This window comes from Polypterus senegalus, chromosome 1 (genome assembly GCF_016835505.1).
Source record: "Polypterus senegalus isolate Bchr_013 chromosome 1, ASM1683550v1, whole genome shotgun sequence".
Lineage (NCBI taxonomy): Eukaryota > Metazoa > Chordata > Cladistia > Polypteriformes > Polypteridae > Polypterus > Polypterus senegalus.
Window position 1 is genome coordinate 49,618,174 of NC_053154.1, and position 24,979 is coordinate 49,643,152.

The 24,979-nt window shown below is 37.6% G+C and overlaps 1 protein-coding gene across 3 annotated transcripts in view; it reads right to left on the reverse strand.

Annotated features, from left to right (window-relative positions):
- shank2b (SH3 and multiple ankyrin repeat domains 2b) overlaps nt 1-24,979 on the reverse strand; it is a 1,055,424-nt gene that overhangs the window by 435,765 nt on the left and 594,680 nt on the right. For all 3 annotated transcript variants that reach the window (XM_039749058.1, XM_039749068.1, XM_039749076.1), the window contains exon 15: nt 16,054-16,167. In XM_039749058.1, the coding sequence (XP_039604992.1) occupies nt 16,054-16,167 (114 nt within the window). The remainder of the gene's footprint in view (nt 1-16,053; nt 16,168-24,979) is intronic.

Sequence of the window (24,979 nt, forward strand, 5' to 3'; positions counted from 1 at the left end):
CCCTTATCAAATACTGTATTTAATGTGTTTATTACTTGTTACATATGGCTTAATATAAAACACATTTTCAAACTACTGACTTGGCTAGATTCTAAATATATCATACGTTAGTATTAAGATTGATTTAAAAATGAAAAAGCTGAATAATTACCTTAGCTATATTGTCTGAGAGGACCTGGGCTCCTTGTCTGTTCAGATGTAATCCATCTATTCTAAAAAATCTCTGTCGTTTCCAGAACAAAATGAAACTGCAAACAAAGGGAAGGCTGTGCTCAGCTCAGAAAGTTTTCAGCCAGCAGTTGAGGGGAAAAAAGACAACTAAAGGCCTTATCAGAATGTTGGTGTGGTTCAGAGAGGACAATTCACGCAGCTGACACACGGGCAACCCACAATCCAAAGTCTTTTTTCAGCACCTCTGATTGGCAACTGTGAATGCCGTTTGTTCCCAAGTGGAAAAACACAGCATTGAACATCTTTGTGCTTCTCAAGGACAAACAAAGACATTATCTTTTTTATCAGTGTCCTTAACATGCACCCGGGGAAAACCAAGCTCAAATGTCTTCTGGTCAGAAGGTGCACAGTCCAGGTTTTGTACAATGGTGTCCCACAAAATGACCACAGCGCTTTTGGGGGTATCTGACACAGAGCTGAGAGCTTCAAAATGGTTCTCTCTAGGTGCTTAATGTGGAGGGCCCTTTTTTGTTGGTGCTCCTTCACTCTTTAAATAGAAGTAGGGGTAAAACAAATACTTGCCAGCTTTAGGCACTACAGCAGTATGGATGAAGCTAGTAGGCAACTGCTAGAAGGAGAAGCCAGCTCTGGCCATCCTACAATATTGTGATGTGGCTTAAGGACATTTCAGGTGCTTGTACTGAGTGCAAAGCTTTTGTATTTGTTCCTCTAAATCTCTTTAGTTTTTCATCAATGTTTAGAAGCTCACATCTGATGTTCTTCACTGTACCACAAGATTTAGGTGGGATTTTCCGGATGGCATAAAACAGAAGAATGATATGCCATAAAACAAAGCTTCTGCACAAGACTAGAAAGTGACTTACAGGAAGTCTCCAATATATGTGATCCCTGACTTTCTGTCACCAAGCTAAGAGTATCTTCCAGGAGAAATCTGCATCTATTGTAAAATTAGGACCTCATAAAGTGGACTTTACTGATCATTGGCATTGCTTTGGCTACTATAAGAGATGACCCTTCAGTCTCAGCTTTTAAATCCCGGCTGAAGACTAACTACTTCAGTTTAGCATATCCTGACTAGAGCTGCTGATTAACTGTACAGACTGCATCTCTGTTGTTAGTCATTAACACTAAAACATAAGTAACATGATAGTTATAATTGGATACTAACCCTCACTTATTCTGTTTCTCTTCTCGGTACTCAAATGTGGCACTTGGTGCCACGGCCCACCTACCAAGTTGTTTTACCTGCCTCAGGTAAAGTCATCCCTGATGAAGGATTACAGGAATCATGGGAAAGAGGGGTCCTTTCATCGGATTGGCTGGCCCAGCACTGTTTCAGCTGTGGAACGGCCAAATGGGGGAGGTAGCTTGATGGATGAGGTCTCCAGGACTCTAAACAAATCTAAATATTATGTGATATCATCTACTGTTAAATTCTGCTCTCTTCTAAAATGTTTATTTTTATACTGTATTGAGGATTTGTTCTGTTCTGTGTATTGTACTGTATTGACCCCCTTCTTTTTGACACCCACTGCACGCCCAACCTACCTGGAAAGGGGTCTCTCTTTGAACCGCCTTTCCCAAGGTTTCTTCCATTTTCTCCTTACTAGGGTTTTTTTAAGGAGTTTTTCCTTGTCTTCTTAGAGAGTCAAGGCTGGGGGGCTGTCAAGAGGCAGGGCCTGTTAAAGCCCATTGCGGCACTTCTTGTGTCATTGTGGGCTATACAAAAATAAATTGTATTGTATTGACTTGAGTTCCCAGGTGATAGATCTAAGGACATCCACACATTAGAACTACACCTACTGTCCACTAGTAGGTCTTTGTTTAATTAACAGATTTTTGAAGAGATCTCTTTTTACATTTGTGGCAATATTAAAAACATTGTTCATTTTGAGTACTTCCCTAATCTAGAGCACACAAGGGATGTCTGCTTGTTAAGAGTCCCCAGAGGCAGAAATACTGCCAGGCTGGCAGAAGGAAGCCTTTCGTTCTGCAGTAAACTACCAATGGAGAGAGGCAGCAGATATTGAAAGGAAGGGACCATTACAGGCCAATACGTCCTGCTGATGCACTACAGTAGATGACCAGGAAAAGAAGCGAAAGAGGAAAATATGCCATTGAGAAAAAGAGAGTAAGAGAGAGTGATGGCTTTGGAAAAATGACACAGGAGGAGGCGTTGACGCCTCTGTTTAAAGAGTGAGAGACAGAAAGAAACAAGGAGGGAAAGAAGAGGGCAAAGAAGTCTCCTGGCCGAGAGGGGGCTATAGGTGGCCACTAGCTTGGAACTTGCACAAGGTTAGAGAGTACTAGTAGGAGGCCATTAATCTCAGCCTAACCACTTAAAAACATAGCTTTTTAATGGTTACCAGTATTTTCACTGGAATTCTTTGATCCCTTAAGGAGTTTATTATTACTAGTCTGGCGTCTCTGTAGTATTTGTAGGGTTACCCAACATTGATTTAACTGGAATGGACTTTGACAGGGAATTTAAAAGGCTCAACTTGAGGTGTGCTGCTTAGAATTAGCAGAAAAGTCAAGATGAAAGCTCAGGTGGGAGGAAGAGACCAATCTGGAAAGAGACGGGGTGAAAAGCAAATGTGAGGTGAGAAAGAGAGGGCTTGGTGGTATTGTAAGGACTGATAATCGGATCACCCACCAAGTAGATTGTACCTCAAGATCCCTAAAGGAAAGGCAAGAATTAAAGTAGGAGTTTTGTTTTCTCCTGTTTACTTTGCACTTTGTTTTTAGTTTGGATGTGATTTATTTAGTGCAATAATTGTATACAAATATTATTTTTCATGATTTCTGGACTTAAGTTTCATTGTGTACAATAAAGGTCTCCTTCTTTAATATGCAACATAAAGCCCTTTTTCATCTGGCATTTGATACTGCAGCTTTGGCAGATGACACCACAAATGACATATTCCTTTTAATTACTGAAGAGGGTAGAATAATCTGTCAAGTGATTATTAGTCAGAGAGAGCCAGGTTTGCTAATTCTTAAGTTAGACTTGACTACCCTTAAATACACATATAACTCATAGAAAACAAATACACAAAAGGAGTCAAAGTAATTATTAATTAATAAAGTAATTATTTCCTTTATTTATTTACTTACTTCCTAAAGCCTAAAGTTACAAGTAGTGTGCAGAGGGCATGCACAAAACTGTGTGTAATGCCACGAAAAGTGCCTGCTGACACTTCAGTATTTAAGCAATGGTATGTGCATTCTTGCTCCGATGTAGAAGGGAGCTGAGTTTACCTCTGTTACAGCGCGTCTATGTGAAAACAGCAGTATCAGATGCTGGGGTGGAGTGTATTTGGGCTCGTGAACGCGGCTGAGATAATAAAACTGACTAAAAAAAAAAAACAAAGCTAACCTTTACAAGTATCATAAATTACACTAGCTGTTAAAGACTGAAATCAAATGTATGTTTTTATTCCAAAATAGTAAGACTAAGAGCAGTTTACTTCTCAAAACAGAGAGGTGCAGGATCGAACTCGCGACCTTTTGATTCCCAGTCGGCAGCTGAGTCAATTGCACCATGGCGGAAATCACAATAATCTACTGTCAAAGTCGCATGTTAAGGCGGCTTTTTGTTTCTGCAGTTCTATTTTTGAATAAAAGCGCAATTGTTGTGTTAGATTTGTACCTTCTGTGAAAATATTTCTTTTGATATTTAGACTTCAGGCTTCATACATTATATAGTTTATGCCTACATTTTGTCATCTACTACTAGAATATAAAAAACGTTTCTGTTTTAACAATGTGTTTACACAGATTACTGTCGAAACAGAACAGACATGAAATGCGTGTATTCCAAACAATGATTTATTATTTCCACTCTAAAACTCCACTTCACTCCCAGAAAATCAATCAAGGCATGAGCTGAGAGAAGTTTGTGCATGTTCTGAGTCAGTGGGGGGATGGAATAGCCGGCTACTTGCAGCTTTTCTTTTATCAGCACATTTAGATTAACAAAAGACGCTGGCGGAGAGGTGAGAACGGTTTTAAGAAGCGATTTAAGGTGGGACGGATTTACAAGTTTTTTTGTAGGCTCTGGTAATTCTAGTGTTAAGAGCAGAATTGTATTTTTTTTAATTTTTCCTGTAGAATACTTCAAAACTAAAATGATTTCTGTTATTATGGAAAGATCAGCTGTGTTACTCCGCTTCACTTGGAAAACTTCCTAATAAACTAAGACTCAGTTATAGTGCCGAGGGTTAAATGGATATAACAGAAGTACTATGTAAGCAACTGAGTACGTTTTTGTATATGACATTTGTTTGCTTCTTCAAGGGATATTATTATTATTAGTTCACTGGGAATCCTTAATCTTGAACATGCTACATATAATTGAACTTGAGCAAAACATTCCTGCCATTGATCAATTCTTGCTTTTACTAGTGACTGGGCTTTTGTTGATAAATTTTGCAATACATAATTTTAGAAGAAACTATATTTATTAAATCAAACAGGTAATTAGAAGGAATAATTGGAATTTGTATAAATATAATTTCACCTTGTAGCAGATATTGCAAAAATGGTAGTTTCACTCACTCACTTTCATCTTTAATCTTCTACAGTTACAAAATTTTAGTGAGCTCAGATTAAAAGCAATATACACTGAGTCATAGTTACTTTTAACTTATTCTATACAGAATTGATGTTTATTGGCTCCACATTTATGTGGATCATGTAATGACTGAATATTTAAGCACTGTAGAGGAAAGAACAGGTGAAAAGAAATAATATTATGTACTAGGTCCACTTCCTCTATGTTCTGTACCATTATGATAAATTTTAGCTTTTTGAATAATCAGGAAGTAGTATCTTTGCTGATGTGTGAGCGAGACATTCAGTATACTATATACAAATGTATTCATCAGAAAAGTCTGTCAGAGAATCACCGGTGACCGGCTGAATGATATAACCTGAAGTATAAACTTGGAGCTGCCTTTGGGCTGACCACACAGAAAAAGGGATGTCTGAAGAAGTATAAATAAGGTATTGGGCATGTAAGGGACAGATAAAGGTGGAAAAGAATTTGACAAGAGGAAATGGCCCTTTATTTAATAATAATAATAATATATTATATTTCTATAGCACATAGTTTATATAACATCATCACCATCATCATCATGTGTATTAGTTATAATTTATATAAAAATAACTAATCAAACTAATAAACTCAAAAATAAAGAATACAGGCTATGATTCATAAGCAAAATATATAAGAGTGAGAATTACTAAAAGCACTTTAAAAATGAGGGATCTTCAAGTTTCAGTTAAAACACCAAGGACCTCATGTATAAACGGTGCATTCGCACAGAAATGCTGTGTAAGAACGTTTCCACGTTCAAATCGCGATGTATAAAACCTACACTTGGCGTAAAGCCACGCACTTTTCCACGGTACCTCATACCTTGTCGTACGCAAGTTCTCCGCTCGGTTTTGTAGACTGGCAGCACCCAGCATCAAAGCAGTGCTACTGTTCCTGTGTGGTTACACCTTATTTTCCTAACGCGGCTTTATAAATACACTGAAACTAACTGCATATAGTTTATTAGTGTAACGCATCTGATTGTAATTAACTTGTAACAAGATAATGGTCCAGGGAATAGCCATAGTATTCCAAATACCATAACTGCTTTAGCGTTGTTACTCTCATTGCACCTCCTTCTTTCAGTTGCTCTCGTTAGGAGTTGCCACAGCGGATCATCTTTTTCCATATTACTCTCACTGCACTTGGAGTATTTATATCACTGTATCTGAATGTGAATCACAGCAACAGCTGAACGGAAAGAGAATTATCGGTATACAGCTTCAAGTACACGCTATCTCAGCCACGGCAAAACGTCTCAAAGCCTTTCCTGTACGAACCTCGCGGTTCAGAAACAGTTACATCCCAAGAACTATAAACACACTCAATCAAGTGCTCCTTGTAGAACTGTTTTTACTTATAATTACAATCACCCCACTGTAAACTTGCACTACAGTTATAATATCACACAACCTGAGCCACTTTATAAAGCGCGTATTTACATATGATGACGATATCATTTTTAAGGTGAAATGCAGCAAAATATGTTTATTAAATTATACATATAAAACTTTAACTTCATTTAAATAATCTATACTCTTCACTGGGAGTGTCGTGAAGGATAGAATAATTAAACATGTACTACGAAGATATTTCAATGTTCCTTAAACGTTTTGAAGAATCGGCGCTCTCTATGGCTTAACTTCTATTACAGAGCTGATTGTGTGGTGATTGGGTATTTGGGGAAAGAAAAGCAAGGACTGCAGTGGCGGCTACGCAAATATATATATTGAATAAAAAACAGAAAGAGAAAATAACAACACAGCTAAAAAAGCAGCGTCAAATTTTGGCAAAAGTTAAATGCTTGTGTCATGAGCACGAGGCGGCTATGCAGTGTCTGCAACAGACGTGGCCATCCACCGTGCATAAGCTGCCTTCCTGACATTGGCGGGCGAAGGAGCCACCGATTCTTCCTCTGCCCAGTGCCACCACAAGCCTAGAGACGCCCCTGAGTACTGCTGCAATAAATTATTTCATCGAAGGTCGCACACAATCACTGCGCCGTGAAACTCATGTTTAATAAAGTGCTTTAACTCCTATCATCATGAAAATTATATCACGTATACATCTAAGTATTTTAATTATTCAGAGAGCTTTAATGTCACAAATGTAATGGATTCTGTGTCCAGTTGGAGGAAGAGAGCCGGTTTAAGAAGCAAGTAGTGATTCACACACATAGAGCACATAGAAGATCAAATACAAAACAAAGCATTTAACGTGTTACTTTAATTACGATGTGATTTGAAAAACTGGTTAATTAAACGATTTTAAGATGAAGTTTATGATGTTCTACTTTAATGACAAAATAAACTACATGATTAAAGTGGAAATGTCGAGATTGAAGTTGACATTTCGTGCTTTTTCCCCACTGTGTGCCTTTTTTTCTTTGTATCCTAATAAGCTTTCATATGACACTCAGACAGTGGGCTACAACTCGCCTTTTCACGGCGACTTTGATATGTGACTTCTTTTTTATTTCCGGCACTATGCAATTTTGTGAACGTGAGCTTTCAAGTTTCTCCAACACGCAATGTCACCCGATCAATTTCCTTTTGTTGATTATACCACGGTTTATTTGAACAAGTAGTATGTGTTTCCTTTGCCTCCACTTGGTATTCGCTGAAATTCTTACATTTTCCCCTGTGCTTTTCCCATTGTCTTTTCACAGAAGGTTGAGCTTAAGGGCGATTTATATTCATTTACATTTTCAAAGAGGCGTAATTCTGGGAGGAGTTGGGGCGTTACATAAAGCGCATGCACGAGCGTTACTTTTCACGCTGATCTGGATTTATGTAGCGGAATAACGTGAAAGTTGGAGTAAGCACAGATTCCTGCATCTGGATTTTTCTGTGCGTAAGCACATTTCTGCTTTTGTGCTTACGCCATGTTATAGTGCGAGTTCTACGCACAGCGTTATACATGAGGCCCCAGGTGATAATGAGGCTCACAATGACTTTGGCTGCTTGTTATATACACCTGGGCCAATGCAACAAAAGACACAAACACCACAGCACAGACCAAAGAACTGAAATTAGAGAAGGCAGGCTGGAGAAAACCTCCAGAAGTGGATGGGGTGAGTAAGTCATTAGGATATATGGATGCAAGAGGAGTAATGCAGTTATATACTGTATAAGAAGCAGCAGTTATTTGAAAATGTTTCCACACATTAGTTAGTAAATGCGATTAACTATTTTGGATGTACTATAACTTCTTTGTGAAAGAGACACAGAAGCTATACAGATCTTCTGCCAAGTCACTATAGTTGGAAAGCCACAGAACCAGTGCCACTGCAAACAAAAAGTTAGCAATGCAAGGCTAATTAGAGTGGTAATTAATCCAGAGCAAAATGTGCCATAAACCAGCCACACCCAGCTAGCACACAAAGACCTTAGCGCCAGACAAAAAACTAAATAATCCCATGCTCTCTATGGAACAGGTACTAATATGTTAACTCACTTGTTCGGAAGAGGCTAGAACTTATGGAGAAGTGCAAAAGAATTTGCTAGTGTAAATGCCACATGGGCAGTACGGGCATCCTGGAAAGAAGAGGGGAGGAGAAGGGGATCAGACATTAAGAGAGGACCAGAAAGGACGGACAGACAGCCCACTGAATGTGGAAGACTTTTTATTCCCCCAGCACGCTAGATGGCAGATGCCCAGGTTATCAGAGCCCAGGAGGCCACCAGCAGGGTATGCCGCATGACCTGGAAGTATTTCCAACGGGCAGCAGCTCTGGTACCAGAAGTACTCCCAGGTCTTTATACAGGCCTATTCCAGGCAAGTCGGAGCTGGGAGAATGGATAGCAACAATCAACTGGAAGAGGGTAGTGCGGTGGTGAGAGGCGAATTGTGGAGAGAGAAAAATCTGTGTTTGTGTTACATTGGAGGTATTGTGGCGAATAAAAACCATCCTTTATTTGAACCCAGGACTCCTGGTGTGTTTGTGTTAGGGTCTGGGGCTCGCTGATGCCCCAGTTTCATTTTCACTAGTCAGACTCATCTCTGCACAAAAAAGGAGCGTAACTAGACAGAAGCCCTCAATGAATCTGTAGGCATTACAATATAAAAATCATATATAGGTGTAAACAAGCTCAGCTATTTTACGTGTGCCTAGAGTTTAAACCTTTGAATATGGAGTCACTTCTGTGTGACTTCAAGCTTAAAACGGTAAAAGTTGGATAGGCTCTTGCACATATGAGGCTAAAAACAATTTGTCCTTATTAGAGATCTCATGTTTCTACTACAGAACAGTTACTTTTACATACTCCTAAAAATAAATTAAAAAATATAATAGCTATATTCTGTATGTAGATGTTTTTAAGTCTTGACTTATAAAGCAGCTTGGAATTGCATCAAGTATAAAATATACTATTTAAAAGGTAGTCTGTCCAAAAGAGATTATAAACTGTAATAAACTGTAAATTCTTATGTTCATTGAAGGTGTCCAGAACAATGTTAATGAAAAGCACAAAAGACAACATGAAGAAGGAAAAAAAGCATCCATCCATTAATTTTCTAACTGAATTATTGAGTTCAGTCATGTTACAGTCGTTGCTGTGAGTACAAGAAGTTGCTTGTCAGATTTAAATTAAACACAGCAAATAAAATTTGACATGAAATTATATTCCAGCAGATGGCACCAGAGCATGTTTCAAGAGGATTTTGACAGCATTTCAGCAATAAATAACTGCAACATTCTTACAAAACAAAACAATCAAATATTACTTTCAGACTTCAAACACACATAAACTTTACTGAATTCCCACTCTCCTGCATTTTTATAGCAAATAAACAGGATGTGAATCACCAAAAGGAATATTTCAAAAGCTTTATTCATATAAAAATATTAACTAAGAAACCCTTTAGCATACACTAGCAGAATACCCGCGCTTCACAGCGGAGAAGTAGTGTGTTAAAGAAGTTATGAAAAAGAAAAGGAAAAATTTAGAAAATAACGTAACATGATTGTTAATGTAATTGTTTTGTCATTGATATGAGTGTTGTTCTCATATCTCTCTCTCTCTCTCTCTCTCTCTGTATATATATATATATATATATATATATATATATATATATATATATATATATATATATATAGCAAAATAGCGGAGAAGTAAAAAGAAAAGGAAACATTTTAATAACAACGTAACATGATTGACAATGTAATTGTTTTGTCATTGTCATGAGTATTGCTGGCATATATATATATATTGTCACGCATGCGAGTAGGAGGCCGCGGATGGACCTTAAACCACATCGAAAGACGTTCGCCGGCAGGGAGTGGCGGGGTACTAACCTTTCTCCTTTGTTTTCCAGAACTAAAGACGCTCCGCCATAAGGAACTTTCCCGCAGTACGTCCACTTCCGCCCTTCCTCCGCCATCTTCCCTGACGTCAGCAGTCCCGTCATCCCTCACGCCTCCTTCCCAGCATTCCTCCACTTCCGGCTCCTCCTTTATAAAATGGCTGCCGACGCCTAGTATATCGTCGTGCAGATGAACATGTTTTTGTTTTCACTGTTTGACCTGAATTACTTTTGAATTGTGGATTGTTGACAATATACGGGGCCGGAAAACCCCAAACCTTTTTGCTGCCTAGTATTGAGTCTTTTACAATATATATATATATATATATATATATATATATATATATATATATATATATATACAGTAATCCTCGCTATATCGCCGACTTTCGCGGCTTCACTCTATCGCCGATTTTAAATGTAAGCACATCTAAATATATATCACGGATTTTTCGCTGGTTTGCGGATTTCTGCAGACAGTGGGTCTTTTAATTTATGCTACACGCTTCCTCAGCTTGTTTGCCCAGTTGATTTCATACAAGGGACGCTATTGGCGGATGGCTTAGAAGCTACCCAATCAGAGCATGTATTACATATTAACTAAAACTCCTCAATGCTATAAGATATGCATCCCGCGCAGAACTTGATTGTTTGCTTGTCTCTGCCTCTCTCTCACCCTCTCTGATGTTCTCTGCGCCTGACGGAGGAGATGTGAGCAGAGGGGCTGTTTGCACAGAGGCCGTTTGCTTAGAAGATACTGACGCTCGCTCCTCTAAAAACTTAAAAGCAGACCCCCTTTATATATATCGACGCCGACTTTATATATTCAAGTTTTGACTTTATTTATTCCGACAGTGACTTTATATAATCAAGTTTTGACTTTATATATTCCAGCGCTGACTTTATATAGTTAAATGTAGTCATCATTGCATAACTTTTTCTTTACCATAGAAATTTAAAGACTAAATTCAACTTCCATTCCTAACAAAGATATTTCTGGCGACTAAATAGAACTTACTTATATCCAAATTCGAGCTACTGAGCTGTCGCCTGCCTGCCTGAATAAGTCACCCTTGCTTCGCTCTTACTTTTTTACTGTTCATTTAATCATGGCTAGTGGTGGAAAAATTATAAAATGGAAGGAGGATTACACGGAGTATGGCTTTACCAAAACAATTATTGATGGCGAATCAATTATTCATAAAGCTTCAATTAGTGATCTGTTTTTCTGTGTTAACCTCATATTTTTTCATACTTCTTCTCAAACCAAGGGGGTGTGAGGTTAAAATGAATCGGGAAGCGCAGATCAATGTAATCATGCATTGACAGAAGTTCCCCTTTGCTTGGAATGCAAAGTGTGATTAAATGCGTGATTTTTTAACGCGTTTCTGTACCCAGTGCATTCAATTGAAAGATGGGAGGGATGACACTAATCAAGGCATCATTTAAAGGATAAGTTCATTATTTTTCAAGTCAAAGTTATTTCTTCACAAACATTTGCCAAGTAAAATTATGTTCTGAAGTTAATTGCCTTCTATAAATTAAAAAAATTATTTTGTCTACACTGCCGCGTTACATTGTAGTCTACGGAGCACAGAGAAAAAGCCTAAAAACATACCAAATACTAACCATAAAATCACTTCAAGAGAGGCCTGCCGAATCAACAAGCTAATTAAAAGGTCAGGCTCAGTTATAGGACACTCTCTGGACCCCATGGAGGTAGCAGCAAAGAAGAGAATTAAAACAAAACTGAGTGCTATTATGAAAAATGCTGCACATCACCCCTCTAACACACCAACACTGAGGACTTTCAGCCAATAAATCATTCAGCAGAAGTGTGTTATGAAAGAATACAGGGACTCCTTTATACCAACAGCAATACAATATACCTGTATAATGACTCACTCTGACTGTGACTGGCATCTATCTATCTATCTATCTATCTATCTATCTATCTATCTATCTATCTATCTATCTATCTATCTATATTACAAATGAAGTATGTTTTCTATTAGCAGATAATGGAATAGTTGATGAGCTTTTAGCTTTGTCATGCTATTTGATCATTTTATAAGATGGTGGCTTATCAGGTAAAAACATTTTATCACTGGGGATCTCAGGTCTAGATAAGAGTGAGGAATAGTTAAAAAAAAAATTTCATTACAGGGAAGTAATGTTTTTTCCATTGCAGGAAATGAGCCTACCATCTTCTAGAGGGCCCTATGTTCTCACAACGACATATACAGGACCTGTGAGTGTGGTTCTCTTCCTCTGATGGAGAAATCATAGTTTAGGGTAACATTCTGCTGCTGCCCTTGTCTATCAGGCACCCCAAAACACAAGTAGCACACCTTTAATTATAACATACTGTACATGGCACCTGAACAATTTGCACATTTTATTTTCATGGATTCCTGGCAGTGGGGAATGATTCTTCAGTGTGCTCTATGCAAGGCCTGTCACTGAAGGCATCTCAGATGGAAAGCAAATACTTCTAAAGATGTAGGTAAATAGAAAAGATCTTTCCAAAGTTCTGCTCACTAAACACATGATACAGCATTCAACCTATTACTAACATGTGTTTAAATTAACCAGGCCTACAGAAATCAACCAGGTATGTTCTGCTGTTAAGAGTGTTTGGTGAAATGTTTTATGTTCTTCTGTTGTATAGTAGTACTACAGTATGTCTACATTTAATACAATTATAACTCTGTACACTGCACATAGTTCTATATCTTGCACACAGAGGATTTCTAACATATTCACATTAGCCATGCTCTTTGATTTTCTTATAAATTGAAAAAATATATAATATTATTCTATCTGGATTTATAGCTCTGATATTACAGTAATAAATTACATACAGTATAAAACATTTCAATAACTTACATTCATGGTGTGATAAATACATATTTAAAGCTAGGAGGAAACGATAATATCTTGGGAGAAAAGAAATAACAGACCCCTTGGCTTCCAAAACCTTCTGTATGAAACCATCAACTTGCATGAGGCGCATGTTGGAATAGAGAGTATTTTAAGAAATACATATTAATCAAATAATTTCCAAACACAGAAATGCAATATAAGGTTCCTAAGTCATTTACCTACATTTTCCGTTTGATTTCACTTTGTGCCACTCAGGAGCTCATTTACTTGAACTACTAAGAACCAGTAAGTTAAAGATTCGGAGTTCTTGGCTTCTGATATGAGCATTATGGAGCTTCTATTCTATTGCAGGGCATCCTGCTGTCCTCCTCTCTGTTAACCATCAAGTCCAGCAAATTTCTTCAGCTGGTGCCCCACAAGCAATCACCTTTCAGTTCACACTTTGTACACACCATTCCTTAGGTATAGATTTAAGCAAGACAATAAAATTGAGTATAATTAAGAAACTTAATTTCTCCAAAAACAGATTTGGGATGGAGCTATTTTAATCACTATGTGAAAAATGTTTATTGTTCTCACGTTTTGATATGTTACTTAAAAAAAGAATAACACATTTTTGTTTATGGAGAAGAAATATTATAATTAAAACGTATATGCATATTAAGTGCTGTGGTGTATGGCCGGCCGTTCATCCCGGCCAATACCCCCAAGCCACCAGGTGGAGCCCTCCCTGCAGTATGGAGGTGCCCCAAAGACCAGCAGGGCATCCTGGACATTGGAGTTTTTATACACAGCCCTGCTGGATACCATGGGGGCCACTAGGAGACGCTGCAAGGAGGAACGATGGTTATTTGCCTTACGCCCTGGAAGTACGTCTGAGTCACATGGACAAGGGGAATGACGTGCTTCCGGGGTGAAGAAAAGGACTTTTTTCTGACCCGGAAGTGATAGGAGATCACATGGACTGGGGATTGGAACACTTCCGGGTCAGGGAATATAAAAGGATTGTGGGAGCTCCCAGACGGCGAGTTAAGCTGGGTGGAAGGGTGGCAACGCATCTGGGAGTGGTGGATTGTGATCATTGATTTATTATTGTGGTTATTGATGAGTATAGTGGAGAGGAGGGTGCTTTGTGCACTGTTGCATATGAATAAAGTCATCTTTTGGACTTTTATCTGGTGTCTGGCGTCTTGGACAAGGGTTCAAGGGAGTGATAGCACCCCCTATCTGTCACAGTGCATATTAATTAAAATTTTAATTTTGCAATATTGCATGTTTAGTAAGCCAGTGATATTTACTAAGTATATTTACCAGTGACACCAATACAAGATTTAACTTAATCCTGTATATAAATCACTAATCAAACTGGATAGTCATGCACAATGGATGCCTTACTTGCCTTATACATCAGATATTGTAAGCTTATTGATATAAACACAATTTGTAGAAATAATCTGAGTGTCCAGCTCCTCTGAATAAATATCCCTAGTTAAGAGTTAGCAACTCCTCATTGAGTCATCACAGTCATGACATGGCTTTTAAGACTAGCAGAGCACAGCGGGTACTCTTGACTTAACTGTTTGAATAATGCTGAGTCACCAAAGTACTGCTGACTGCCACTACCTGGTAATCGATTTCATGTATTTATGGTTCTGAATGTGAAGAAACAGTCATACAAATATGGTCACATATGTAGAGTATAGTGAAATTCATACTTGGATTTTCAAGCCAGTTCCATGAGAAAAAATGTATTCAAATACATAACTCAATTTTATGTAACTTAATAAACTTCCTGGGTCTCATGAGATTTTACTGGTAGTGTTGAGAGAAATTGAAGACATTATAAATAAAACAATATGTTAAGCATATTCAGGCAGTCACTTCAGATGGTTAATCCATATTGCAGGCTTTTTGGGCACACAAGTAGAATTTCACTGTCCTCTGTGCACTACTATATAATATATAAATCATAATTTCTCCTATACTCTACATCATCAACAAGTTGATGTTATAACATTTACCTGTGAAAAGGATTACCTTATAAAGGGATTCACCTTATTCTTGAGCTACCCAGTTTTTTTCAAATTACTGTGGATTACTTGCTGAAGATTATTTTTTTCCTGTAATTTTATCTCAAAGGAACAAAGTTAGTGTTTCACTTGGTATTTGGTTATTGTTTGGTCTCTGTTTTAAAGTGATAGTTGAGAATTGTTTGCCACTTTGTTGCAGGGCATCTCTGTGGCCCAATGATACACAAGAAGTTACCTTTGCTAAACTAAAGACTCATGGACATTTTGTCCAATTTCAGAAATAGAACACTATAACCCTTTCAAAGTAAACTGTCATTGGCCTCATTGTGGCCAACTGTATAGTTTAAAGAAATATGCATACACACTGGAGAAACTGAAAGCAGATACAGTGAGAACATATAAACACAAAACAGACAGTGACCAGTTTAGGCACTGAAACCAATATGCTGGAAATGTAAGGTTACAGCTTTAACCACCATACCACTTTTACACCCCTAAAAAGAAAAAAGAAGGATTCTTTATTTGATCTATGTTCATCATCTGCATGCACAAAAAACAATGAGAGGTGTAGAATCTTAAAAAAACCTTCCTGATGTGTTGTCGAACTACTGTTTATTCTGCACATTACCACAACTTCCCTTGCATTACAAGGACTGATGATAAGCAAGTTTGTTAATAAGTTAAAAGGTATAGTTCATGTTAATTTTACATTTATCTAGCTATAGTAAAATTTGCTTTTCATTGCAAAATAGAGGTATTATTTTATGAATAACTTTATATAGTACTAGTAAAACTTAGGTCACACATTTAAAATACTGTACAATAAGTGCCAAAGTAATACTTTGACCATTAACTTTCATTTCGTTACAAATAAATATTCAGAACAAGACACTGACAACCTTCTGCAGCCTTTCAAAACTGCACATTTCAAATGAAATAAAACTGCTATTATTTTGCTAAAATGCAGCACTAACATCTCCTGGGGTATGTATATTTATCATCAGCTAGTAAAGTCAAATGTTTCTGTATTTACTCTACCTGGTTTACTTTCATTGGGCTTGGACTGGATTTCTTCCACACATTCTGCAGGAAACCAGCCCACATGACCCCGGGCACTGCCTTCCCAGAAACCTCCTTCTCCAACACTGATCACTACAATAAAGAAGAAAACATTTTTCATTGTAACAAATTATAAAGACACACTCAAACTTAAATTTTTGAAAGGACAGGTCAATAAGTCAAAATGCTACAGACTTGTATTAAATGATACGAACATGCCCAGAAAAAGAAGAAGAAAAGCTTGCGTACACAAAAAAGAATCACAGCAAAGATATTAGCCAGATCTGTGTCATGTAATACGCACATGCTTTATATTATAAAGAAGCAGCACAGGTACTTGCCTCATTGTTTGTTTTTGTTTGGAAACTCTAAAATAACTTAAATTTGTAAATTTACTAGTCGCCTTAAAAGGGAATGTACGGTGTTTGTTTCTACATACTGAGACTTCCGCTTGCTTGCTAAGCTTACCCGTTTTTGTCCCTCTGACATCACACACATTACTGAAACACACAAAGCATATAATCACACTTAAGACTATTCTGCATAAAATAAACTAAGCACAGTTGGAGCCATTAGGAATACTTTAATGCAGTACATACTTCAAAAATTGGTAAAACTGAAAATTAAATATATGTGAAAGAATCACAACTCAATGGTCACCTATACCTTTATTAATTCAGGGATCTGAGTTTACATCATGGCCGCATAACTCTGTACTGTTTGCACATGCTCTCTATATCCTTATGGATTTTCTCCAGGTATTTTAATTACCTCTTCTGAACCCAACAAAATGTATTTCATGTTAACTGGCAAAACTAAATTGTCTAAAGTTGAGTGGATACTGGTGTATACATGAGTGTGATCATCAATGGACTGGTATCTTGTCTGAATGCAGCTCCTCTCTTACAGCTAATCGTCCTATGATACGCTTTGATACGGTTTCCTTCAACTCTTTATGGAGACCACAGTTAAATATTACATATGACAAATTCGTAGACTCAAAATTATATAATAGCTATTAAGGCTTCAAGTAAAATTTTGTGCACAAATATTAAAACATATTCAACTTTTTTAGCTGAATTAAAAAAATTGATATTAAGTGGAAAGCAAGTCTGTTTTACATAATGAAGAATGGGCTGGAATTTGTTTAAATCCCAATCTGCCTGTCTTGCATTTTGTCTGCGCTGGGAGAACTGTAACACACTTAAATGATCATATTTAATAATAATAAGAAAAAGAATAATACATTTTATTTATATATCATCTTTCCTATGCTCAAACAAAACACAAATTTAAATGAAGTGAGTGATACTAAAAGAGGAATAGGGTTTTCTCAGTTGGATGAGTCATGGATGCTTAAATAATGTTTGTCAAAAACTCAAAACCAAAATTTTGATTTCACACAAACAGTAATAAAGCACAACTTGAATAATGGGAGGTGACTTTAACAATGCTTTTGACATTACTTTCTTTCTAATTAACACATGTGGTATCAGAATTTAATCTGCATCCTCTTAAGGACAAAGTCAGGACCTATGGGGGAAAAGAAAAGGAAATGCAGATACCTCAAAAGCATGCTCTACACTGTTTTCAAAAGAGGGCAAGAAATAATCTATGAAGTATATGCCCCTGAGAAAACCAGAAAACAAAGACCTGGCTCAACTAACTTAGATCAAGTGAAACAGTGTAAGTGGCCTGCCACTTCTGATCACAAACCCTCAGATGAATATGTAAAAGAGGGGCTAACCCGGTCATCAGAACGTCCAGCAGCTACAGAAAAGCACCTCTAGCAAGAAAGATGAAATTGTTTTAGTATAGGGGAAAACGAAACACTCAAAAGTAATATGAAGGAGAGCGGTTGGACAGAGAGGCTGCTCTGTTTGAAAACTGGAATCCTAAAAAGACCAACTCTGATAGCTAATACAGGGTGAGCCAAAATGAAGTACCACATTTCTCAAAGTCATTGTGCAAGGTAGAGGCAGTCTAGTGGGTTGAGGTGGGGGGTCCTTTGATAGGCGATCCCTTGTAGTTTTCAGTCAACAACATGCCTTGGTCTGGTGCACACCGTGCTTTCGCTGTTGAAGCATTCTTTAAAAACAATGAATCCATTATCAATACGCAACCCACCTCGGAAAACAATTCTTTGATGTGTAGCTAAATTTAGACAGATGGGTACAACATTGAACAGAAAATCAGAGTGTATGAACATCTGAAGACATCCAAGCTGCAAGGGCATCAATTTTGCAGTTTCCACGTCATTGAGGATTTTGCATGAGGATATTACTTTCCATTAATAGAAAATAATGATATTGCAGGAACTAACTGGGAGAGCCATACAGTGTTGTGCGCGAACATTCTGCAAACTGTTCATTGAGATGCCATCGTTATGTGCAGCAATTAGACGCATTTCCATTTGAATGGTTGTGTAAATAAGCAAAACTTTCGGTATTGGGCTGAAACCAACCCTCATGAACTACATCAGAGATCCCTGTACAGTGACTGTGTTACAGTTTGAATGGCAGAATTTGGCATTGTAGGCCCTTACTTCTTTGAGGAGGGGGAGAAACAGTCACCATCACTTCAGGATGTTGCATTGAAATGCTAGAGAACTTCTGGCAGTCCCAGCTGGAAGAAATGACTATGGTGGATGCCTGGTTTAAACATGATGGAGCAACAGCTCATACAGTGTGGAGATCCATGCAAGTTTTGCAGGAGATGTTTCTGGGGAAGCTGATCTCCCTGTGCAGTGATGTCAGGTGGCTTTCACATTTGCCTGATCTTGCTCCGTGCAATTTCTTCTTGTGGGTCTATCTCAAGTTGAAGGTATACACACACTGTCCTCAAAATCTTGAAGCCCTCAAGGATGCTGTTCTCCTTGAAATGGACAAACGAGTTATTTGAGTGTTCAGAAATCGTCTCAAACAGTGTATCGCTAATGATGGCTACCACCCTGAAGACATCATTTATAAAACAGTGAAAACAAATCTATTTTGTATACCCTTTCTTGTGTCGTAATGAAATTTAATTTTATCTTGTACAGTTTTTGTGCAATAAACATTTGAAATATGGTACTTATTTTTGGCTCACCCTGTAAATGAATTGATGTATAAATGTCTCTGTTACTTGTTCAACAATCATGCTTGGACAGATATTACTCTGCAGCACTTTTATTCCTCATGTTTGTATACAGTAGTTGTGAGACTAGTACACATTTGCAGACAATTTTACATTTCACTCTGCTGTTTTACATGTCAAGTGAGGTTTCACAGGGACTCTGGGGAGAGGCCTATAGATCTGAAGCTTTACAGGCACAGAGAGAGAGAGACAGAGACAGAGAGCTGTACTTTTATACATTTGACAAACTTAGCAATGTTTACACATACTGTACATATTTGGATACTGTCCATATACACTCAGCCATGGATAACTACTGTAAAAATACTCTGAAAAATAAATTCCATACAATATATGCAGGGTCTTCTAATTTTAGCTGTGCAAGATTCATCAATCAGTCTTTATTATATTGTACGAAATGTGTGTTCACAGGTAGCCATCATCATTCAGTTTCCTTATAACAATAAATCACAGCAGAGAAAAATAAATGACAACAAAAGAGAACAACTGGCCCATATGCTAATTCTCTGCTTTTATTCCTTCTGATTTATTCATCAAACAATCCATAGGGAGCATATTCCTCACTTTGACTACAATGAATAGTTGAAGGCACGAAGCAGTAGGCATATGCATAGTCAACTGTGTTCCATTTTAGTCTAATTACAAAATAAAAAGAGTTTCATTTCTCACTGTTTCTAAAGATCACGTGAAAGAGCCAACTCAGTTTTGTAGGATCTTACAAATTAAATTCTTCCAGCTACAAGGTGTGAAGTTTTTTTCTCTCGCATTCATTACTTACTCGTTACATTAGTGCTTATGCATATTTCTTACTGATAGGGCTCACTATAAAAGGTACATGAAAAAAAATTCTATGATTGACTGAAAAGCTTAATATACAATACAATAGAATCTGAAAAGCTCACATAAAAAAAACAGATATTGAGATCTCCAAGGAGAACCTTCAAATATCTGAAAATGTTTAACTTTCTTTAAAGCACACTAACTGAACCTAAATATTCTGTGAACAGCTTTTATCATTACTGATATACTGATACTGATATATATATATCTGTAAGAATTAAGTGATTTATCTCCTTGTTTACTTTTTTCTTTTAAAAAGTTTTAACTATTCTTGTATTTCTCCTCTTCTAAGTGATTTTACACAAACAGTTTATCAACACAGTCAACATTTACAGTAATATGACACTGTTATGGGGCAGCACATGGAGCAATGGTAGTGCTGCTGTCTCACCACAAGGAGTGGTGGCTCTGAGGCTAGGGATCTACACTGGCAATTGGAAGGTTGCCAGTTCAAATCCTTTAAATGCCAAAAGGGACTCTGCTCTGTTGGGCCTTTGAGCAAGGCCCTTAACCTGCAATTGCTGAGCTCTTTGAGTAGTGAGAAAAGCGCTATATAAATGCAAAGAATTATTATTATTATTATTATTATTATTAAGGAGACTGGGATTCAGGGTACGGGTGCACCCTGTATGGAGTTTGCATGCATTCCCTGTGTCAGCACAAGTTTTCTCTGGGCACTCCAGTTTCATTCCACTGTCCAAAGACATACAAGTTAGGTGAACTGGGCTAATATGTGTTCCGCCTTGTGATGGGATTGTTCCTCCTGTCTTGTGCTTGCTATGATCGACTTTAGCTGCCCTGCAACCCTACCGTGAATAAGCGGTTTAAGAAAATAGAGGGATGAATGGCACTGCTGTATATTTTATTACATTAATCTGCAGAATCTCAGCTTTCATTTTCAGCTGAACACAAAACTATTAAATCTATAGAAAAAACTTTTTTCTTAGATGATTGTTAATAACTGTTCACAGATGCTTTTAGCATAATCTACTGAATCCAAATCCTTTGAAATTAGTAAATCTTCAGGATGTGTGTCAAAAATGTGAAAAAATATAGATGTTTAAAAATGTTAAATGAAGGTACTCTGAAATATATTTCTGAAGTGCACAAATACACTGCACTCGTACAATTTCTAACGTTAATGTATTTACACTTTTCAGTCTTAATGATTTTATAATGTACAGTATTATCTCCATATAGCCACATTTTCCATCAATCCATCTATTATCCAACCTCCTATATTCGAACAGGGTCACGGGGGTCTGCTGGAGCCAATCCCAGCCAACACAGGGCGCAAGGCAGGAACAAATCCCCGAGCAGGGCACCAGCCCACCGCAGGACACACACACACACCAAGCACACACTAGGGACAATTTAGGATCGCCAATGCACCTAACTTGCATGTCTTTGGACTGTGGGAGGAAACTGGAGCACCCGGAGGAAACTCACGCAGACACGGGGAGAACATGCAAACTCCACACAGGGAGGATCCAGGAAGCAAACCCAGGTCTCCTTACTGTGAGGCAGCAGCGCTACCCACTGCACCACTATGCTGCCTAGCCACATTTTGAAAATATAAATTTACATTCTTTTTGCTAACAGCATAACTAATCTGTGCAAATGACTCAAGTCATCTATAAGAAACTAATCCAGATGTGAATGAAATTGCATTTTCATACACTTGAATATTAATATGTAAAGTACAGTGGCTTTTTAATATTAACATCGATGTTACTTTATTGTGCCCTATGTTTTCTTGGATGGAATTAGTACATCATATGAAATTATTTGTATTTGTATTTGTTTATTTATTATATTAGTAGTCATCAATTTGGATCAACATGCAACTCTTCTGATGATACCTGACACATTTGATAGGCAACATATTACTAATTCTGTTTTGGAAAAAGTCACATTTACTTCTTTTCACTTTCAGGAATAGTTTCATCATTTATAAATTTTGTTTATAAATAGTATTTACAGTGTTACACATTTTTAATCAAAGACTACATCCACAATATTTTGTGCATTAGAAGAATTTTGATAAGAACAGACCATTCAGCCACAAAAACCTGCCAATTCTATTTGGCTAATTTCTACAAAATAACATTGAGCCAAGTTTTGAAGGTCTCAAAACTACCACTTGAAAGGTCTCTAAAGCCACCATCACGAGGTAATGAAACATTGTATAACTGCTCTCTAGTTTAAACAAAATATCAATCATTTTTGAAATACTTCTAAAAATTTGTGTCACAGTAGAATAGCTTATCATTATATGTTGAGATGCAATGAAACATTTCTCTCTATTATAAAAAAAAAAATCTTGGCAAGGAAAACCAGGGAGACGAGATGTGATCTTCTCGGAAGACACTTAAAAGACCCACGAAATGAAAGAGATTGGCCACGGAGAGTCTCGTGGGGGCCTGTAATAAGAATATAAGTTTAATGTCACTGTGCTCTGTAGAAAAATTATTTTATTAATTCATTCACATGTATAGGCCAAGCCAAAGTTAGCAGACCCAAAAGTGTTGGAGGGAAAAAAATGCAGATAAGAGATTATGAAAGCAGTGGAATTCGAAAGGCTCCAAAAAAAACGATGATGCAATACACATGCAGAGAAAGGTAAAGAATATGAAAACAGTAAAATTCAAAAGTATTGTAGCATCCCAGCCAGGTTGAAGTCTTTTTTTAGAGTGACTGTTAAGTCCGATTGAGGGAGGACGGAGTACAGCACAGAAGACTGACAGCAGAGTATTGATTGATGCGGTAAGAAGGGGGGGACCTAGGATGGGAGAAGGGGTTGAAGTGGGTGCTAGAAGGTTGTGTTCGGGGTTATGAAGTCTGCATTCTTTTTCTTGATTGTTGAAGTAAAACTTTTGTGAGACTTTACTATGTTGGACAGTTTAACATCTGTGGCAGAGCGACGGGCATTAAGCAAACTCCTGTCAATCATGAAGAATCCACTGCATCCACTGAACAGTGTCATCTCCAGGCAGAGGAGCAGCTTCAGCAACAGACTTTTGTCACTGTCTTGCTCCACTGACAGACTGAGGAGATTGTTCCTCCCCCACACTATGCGACTCTTCAATTCCACCCGGGGGAGTAAATGCTAACATTACTCAAAGTTATTGTCTGCTTTTTTATTTTTATTTATTTATTTATTTATTTTTCATTTTTTTCATTTTTATTACTATTTAATTTAATATTGTTTCTTTGTATCAGTATACTGCTGCTGGATTATGTGAATTTCCCTTTGGGATTAAGAAAGTATCTTATCTATCTATCTGATCCACTAAAACCCATTGAAGTGCAGCTTCCCGAAAATGTTTTATTTTCAGTGCAGCAAAGCTAGACATTTATTGCTTCCAAACGTCATTTCCAGGGAAGCTCAGAATCTCTGGCATGCTGGGCTGCAGCATAATTATTGGAGGAACTGTCAAAGCGGCTGGACCTCTTTTTGATTGACAGTGTTTTAGCATTGGAGCATTTTAAGTTCAGTCCCATATAGACTTTTGCTAAGTGAAGTCGTGAGAGAAGCTACTACTCTTCGATTGCAATATAGCTCACTATTTTCATTTATACATATACTATTGTAAGTTTGGTAAAGTTGGTTAGTTTATTTCAAACTAGATCGAGGATGGGAACTAGCCAGCCAGCTAGCTTGCTGTGCCTAATGGCAGACAGTGCTAATATTGATAACCTGATTTTGGCAAAGACATTTAATAGTCTAGTTTAATAGAAGAGAGACAAGCAGGCAGATCAACACCCAAGGTTGATTTGGCTCAAAAGTAAGGGAAAAATAACTGGTCTTTTCAGCTCTTCTGGTATGATAAGGTGAGCTCACTGACTGGATGTGCTGAGACAAAGAGAATGTGCTGTTGTCCATGCCACTTCATGAAACCATCTCAGATTGTTTGGTCAAATCTAGATTTAAGGGATCTGGTTACATTTGACAGGGAATACAAAAGACTTGAGAAAAGCAATAAACGCGTGAGTTCACATGCATGGTTAAGTTGTCTTGGCAGGGTCAGAGTACAGAATGCAATTAATGATGGTGTTCATATTCAGGAGGCAAAACACAACAAAACAGTGTAAAAAACAGGGCCTTTCCTAATTGACATCACTTCATTGCTTGGCCGTCAAGCTGGCATGATGAGGGTATTGAATTTGCTAACAAGGAAAATTACAGAGAAATCACCTAAACATTATCCAAATATGATTCTGTCTTGGCCACACACTTCCAGTCATCTTTTGGGTTTTCTGGCATCTCCCACTCCATTCACAATGATTTGATTTCTGCTATTGCAGCCACTGTTGTTACTGTTGTTAACTGTTGTCAAGTTCAAACTGCTCCCCTTTTTTCAAGGCAAGCAGATGAGACAAGCTGACATTTTATGTCATGCACAACTGTTTGTCATAGTTCAATACGTCAAAACTGCAGGTCTAATTTGGGAGAAATTTGATCGATACCTTTATTTTTCAGTGGGGCAAGATGCCCATTCTGTCTTTGATGTTTTAAATGAAAAAATGTAGGGTTACAATTACAAAGAAGAACTTGTGGTGCAAACCTAAGATGGGGCTGCTGGCATGACTTTCTCACTGAATGGACTTTAAGCTAAAGCTAAAGCAATAGCCCACAATGCAATGTTTGTACATTGATATGTACACAGATTGAGCCTTGAGTTGTCCCGATGTTTGGCTGCACAAAATGGTTTTCTGAATCCAGAATGTTTTTTGCATCTCTCTCTGGGTTGGCCACATTTTTTTTCTAATCTACCAAGAGGATGTCTTATCTTGAGTCTGCAGGGTGGTTAAGGTTGCCCAGAAACTCTCCTACTCAGTGGAACCTTAAATCACAAATAGTGAGCCCTGGGCCAAACAACTATGATGAGCTCCTGCAGACATATGAAAAGATTATCGAGCATGAGAG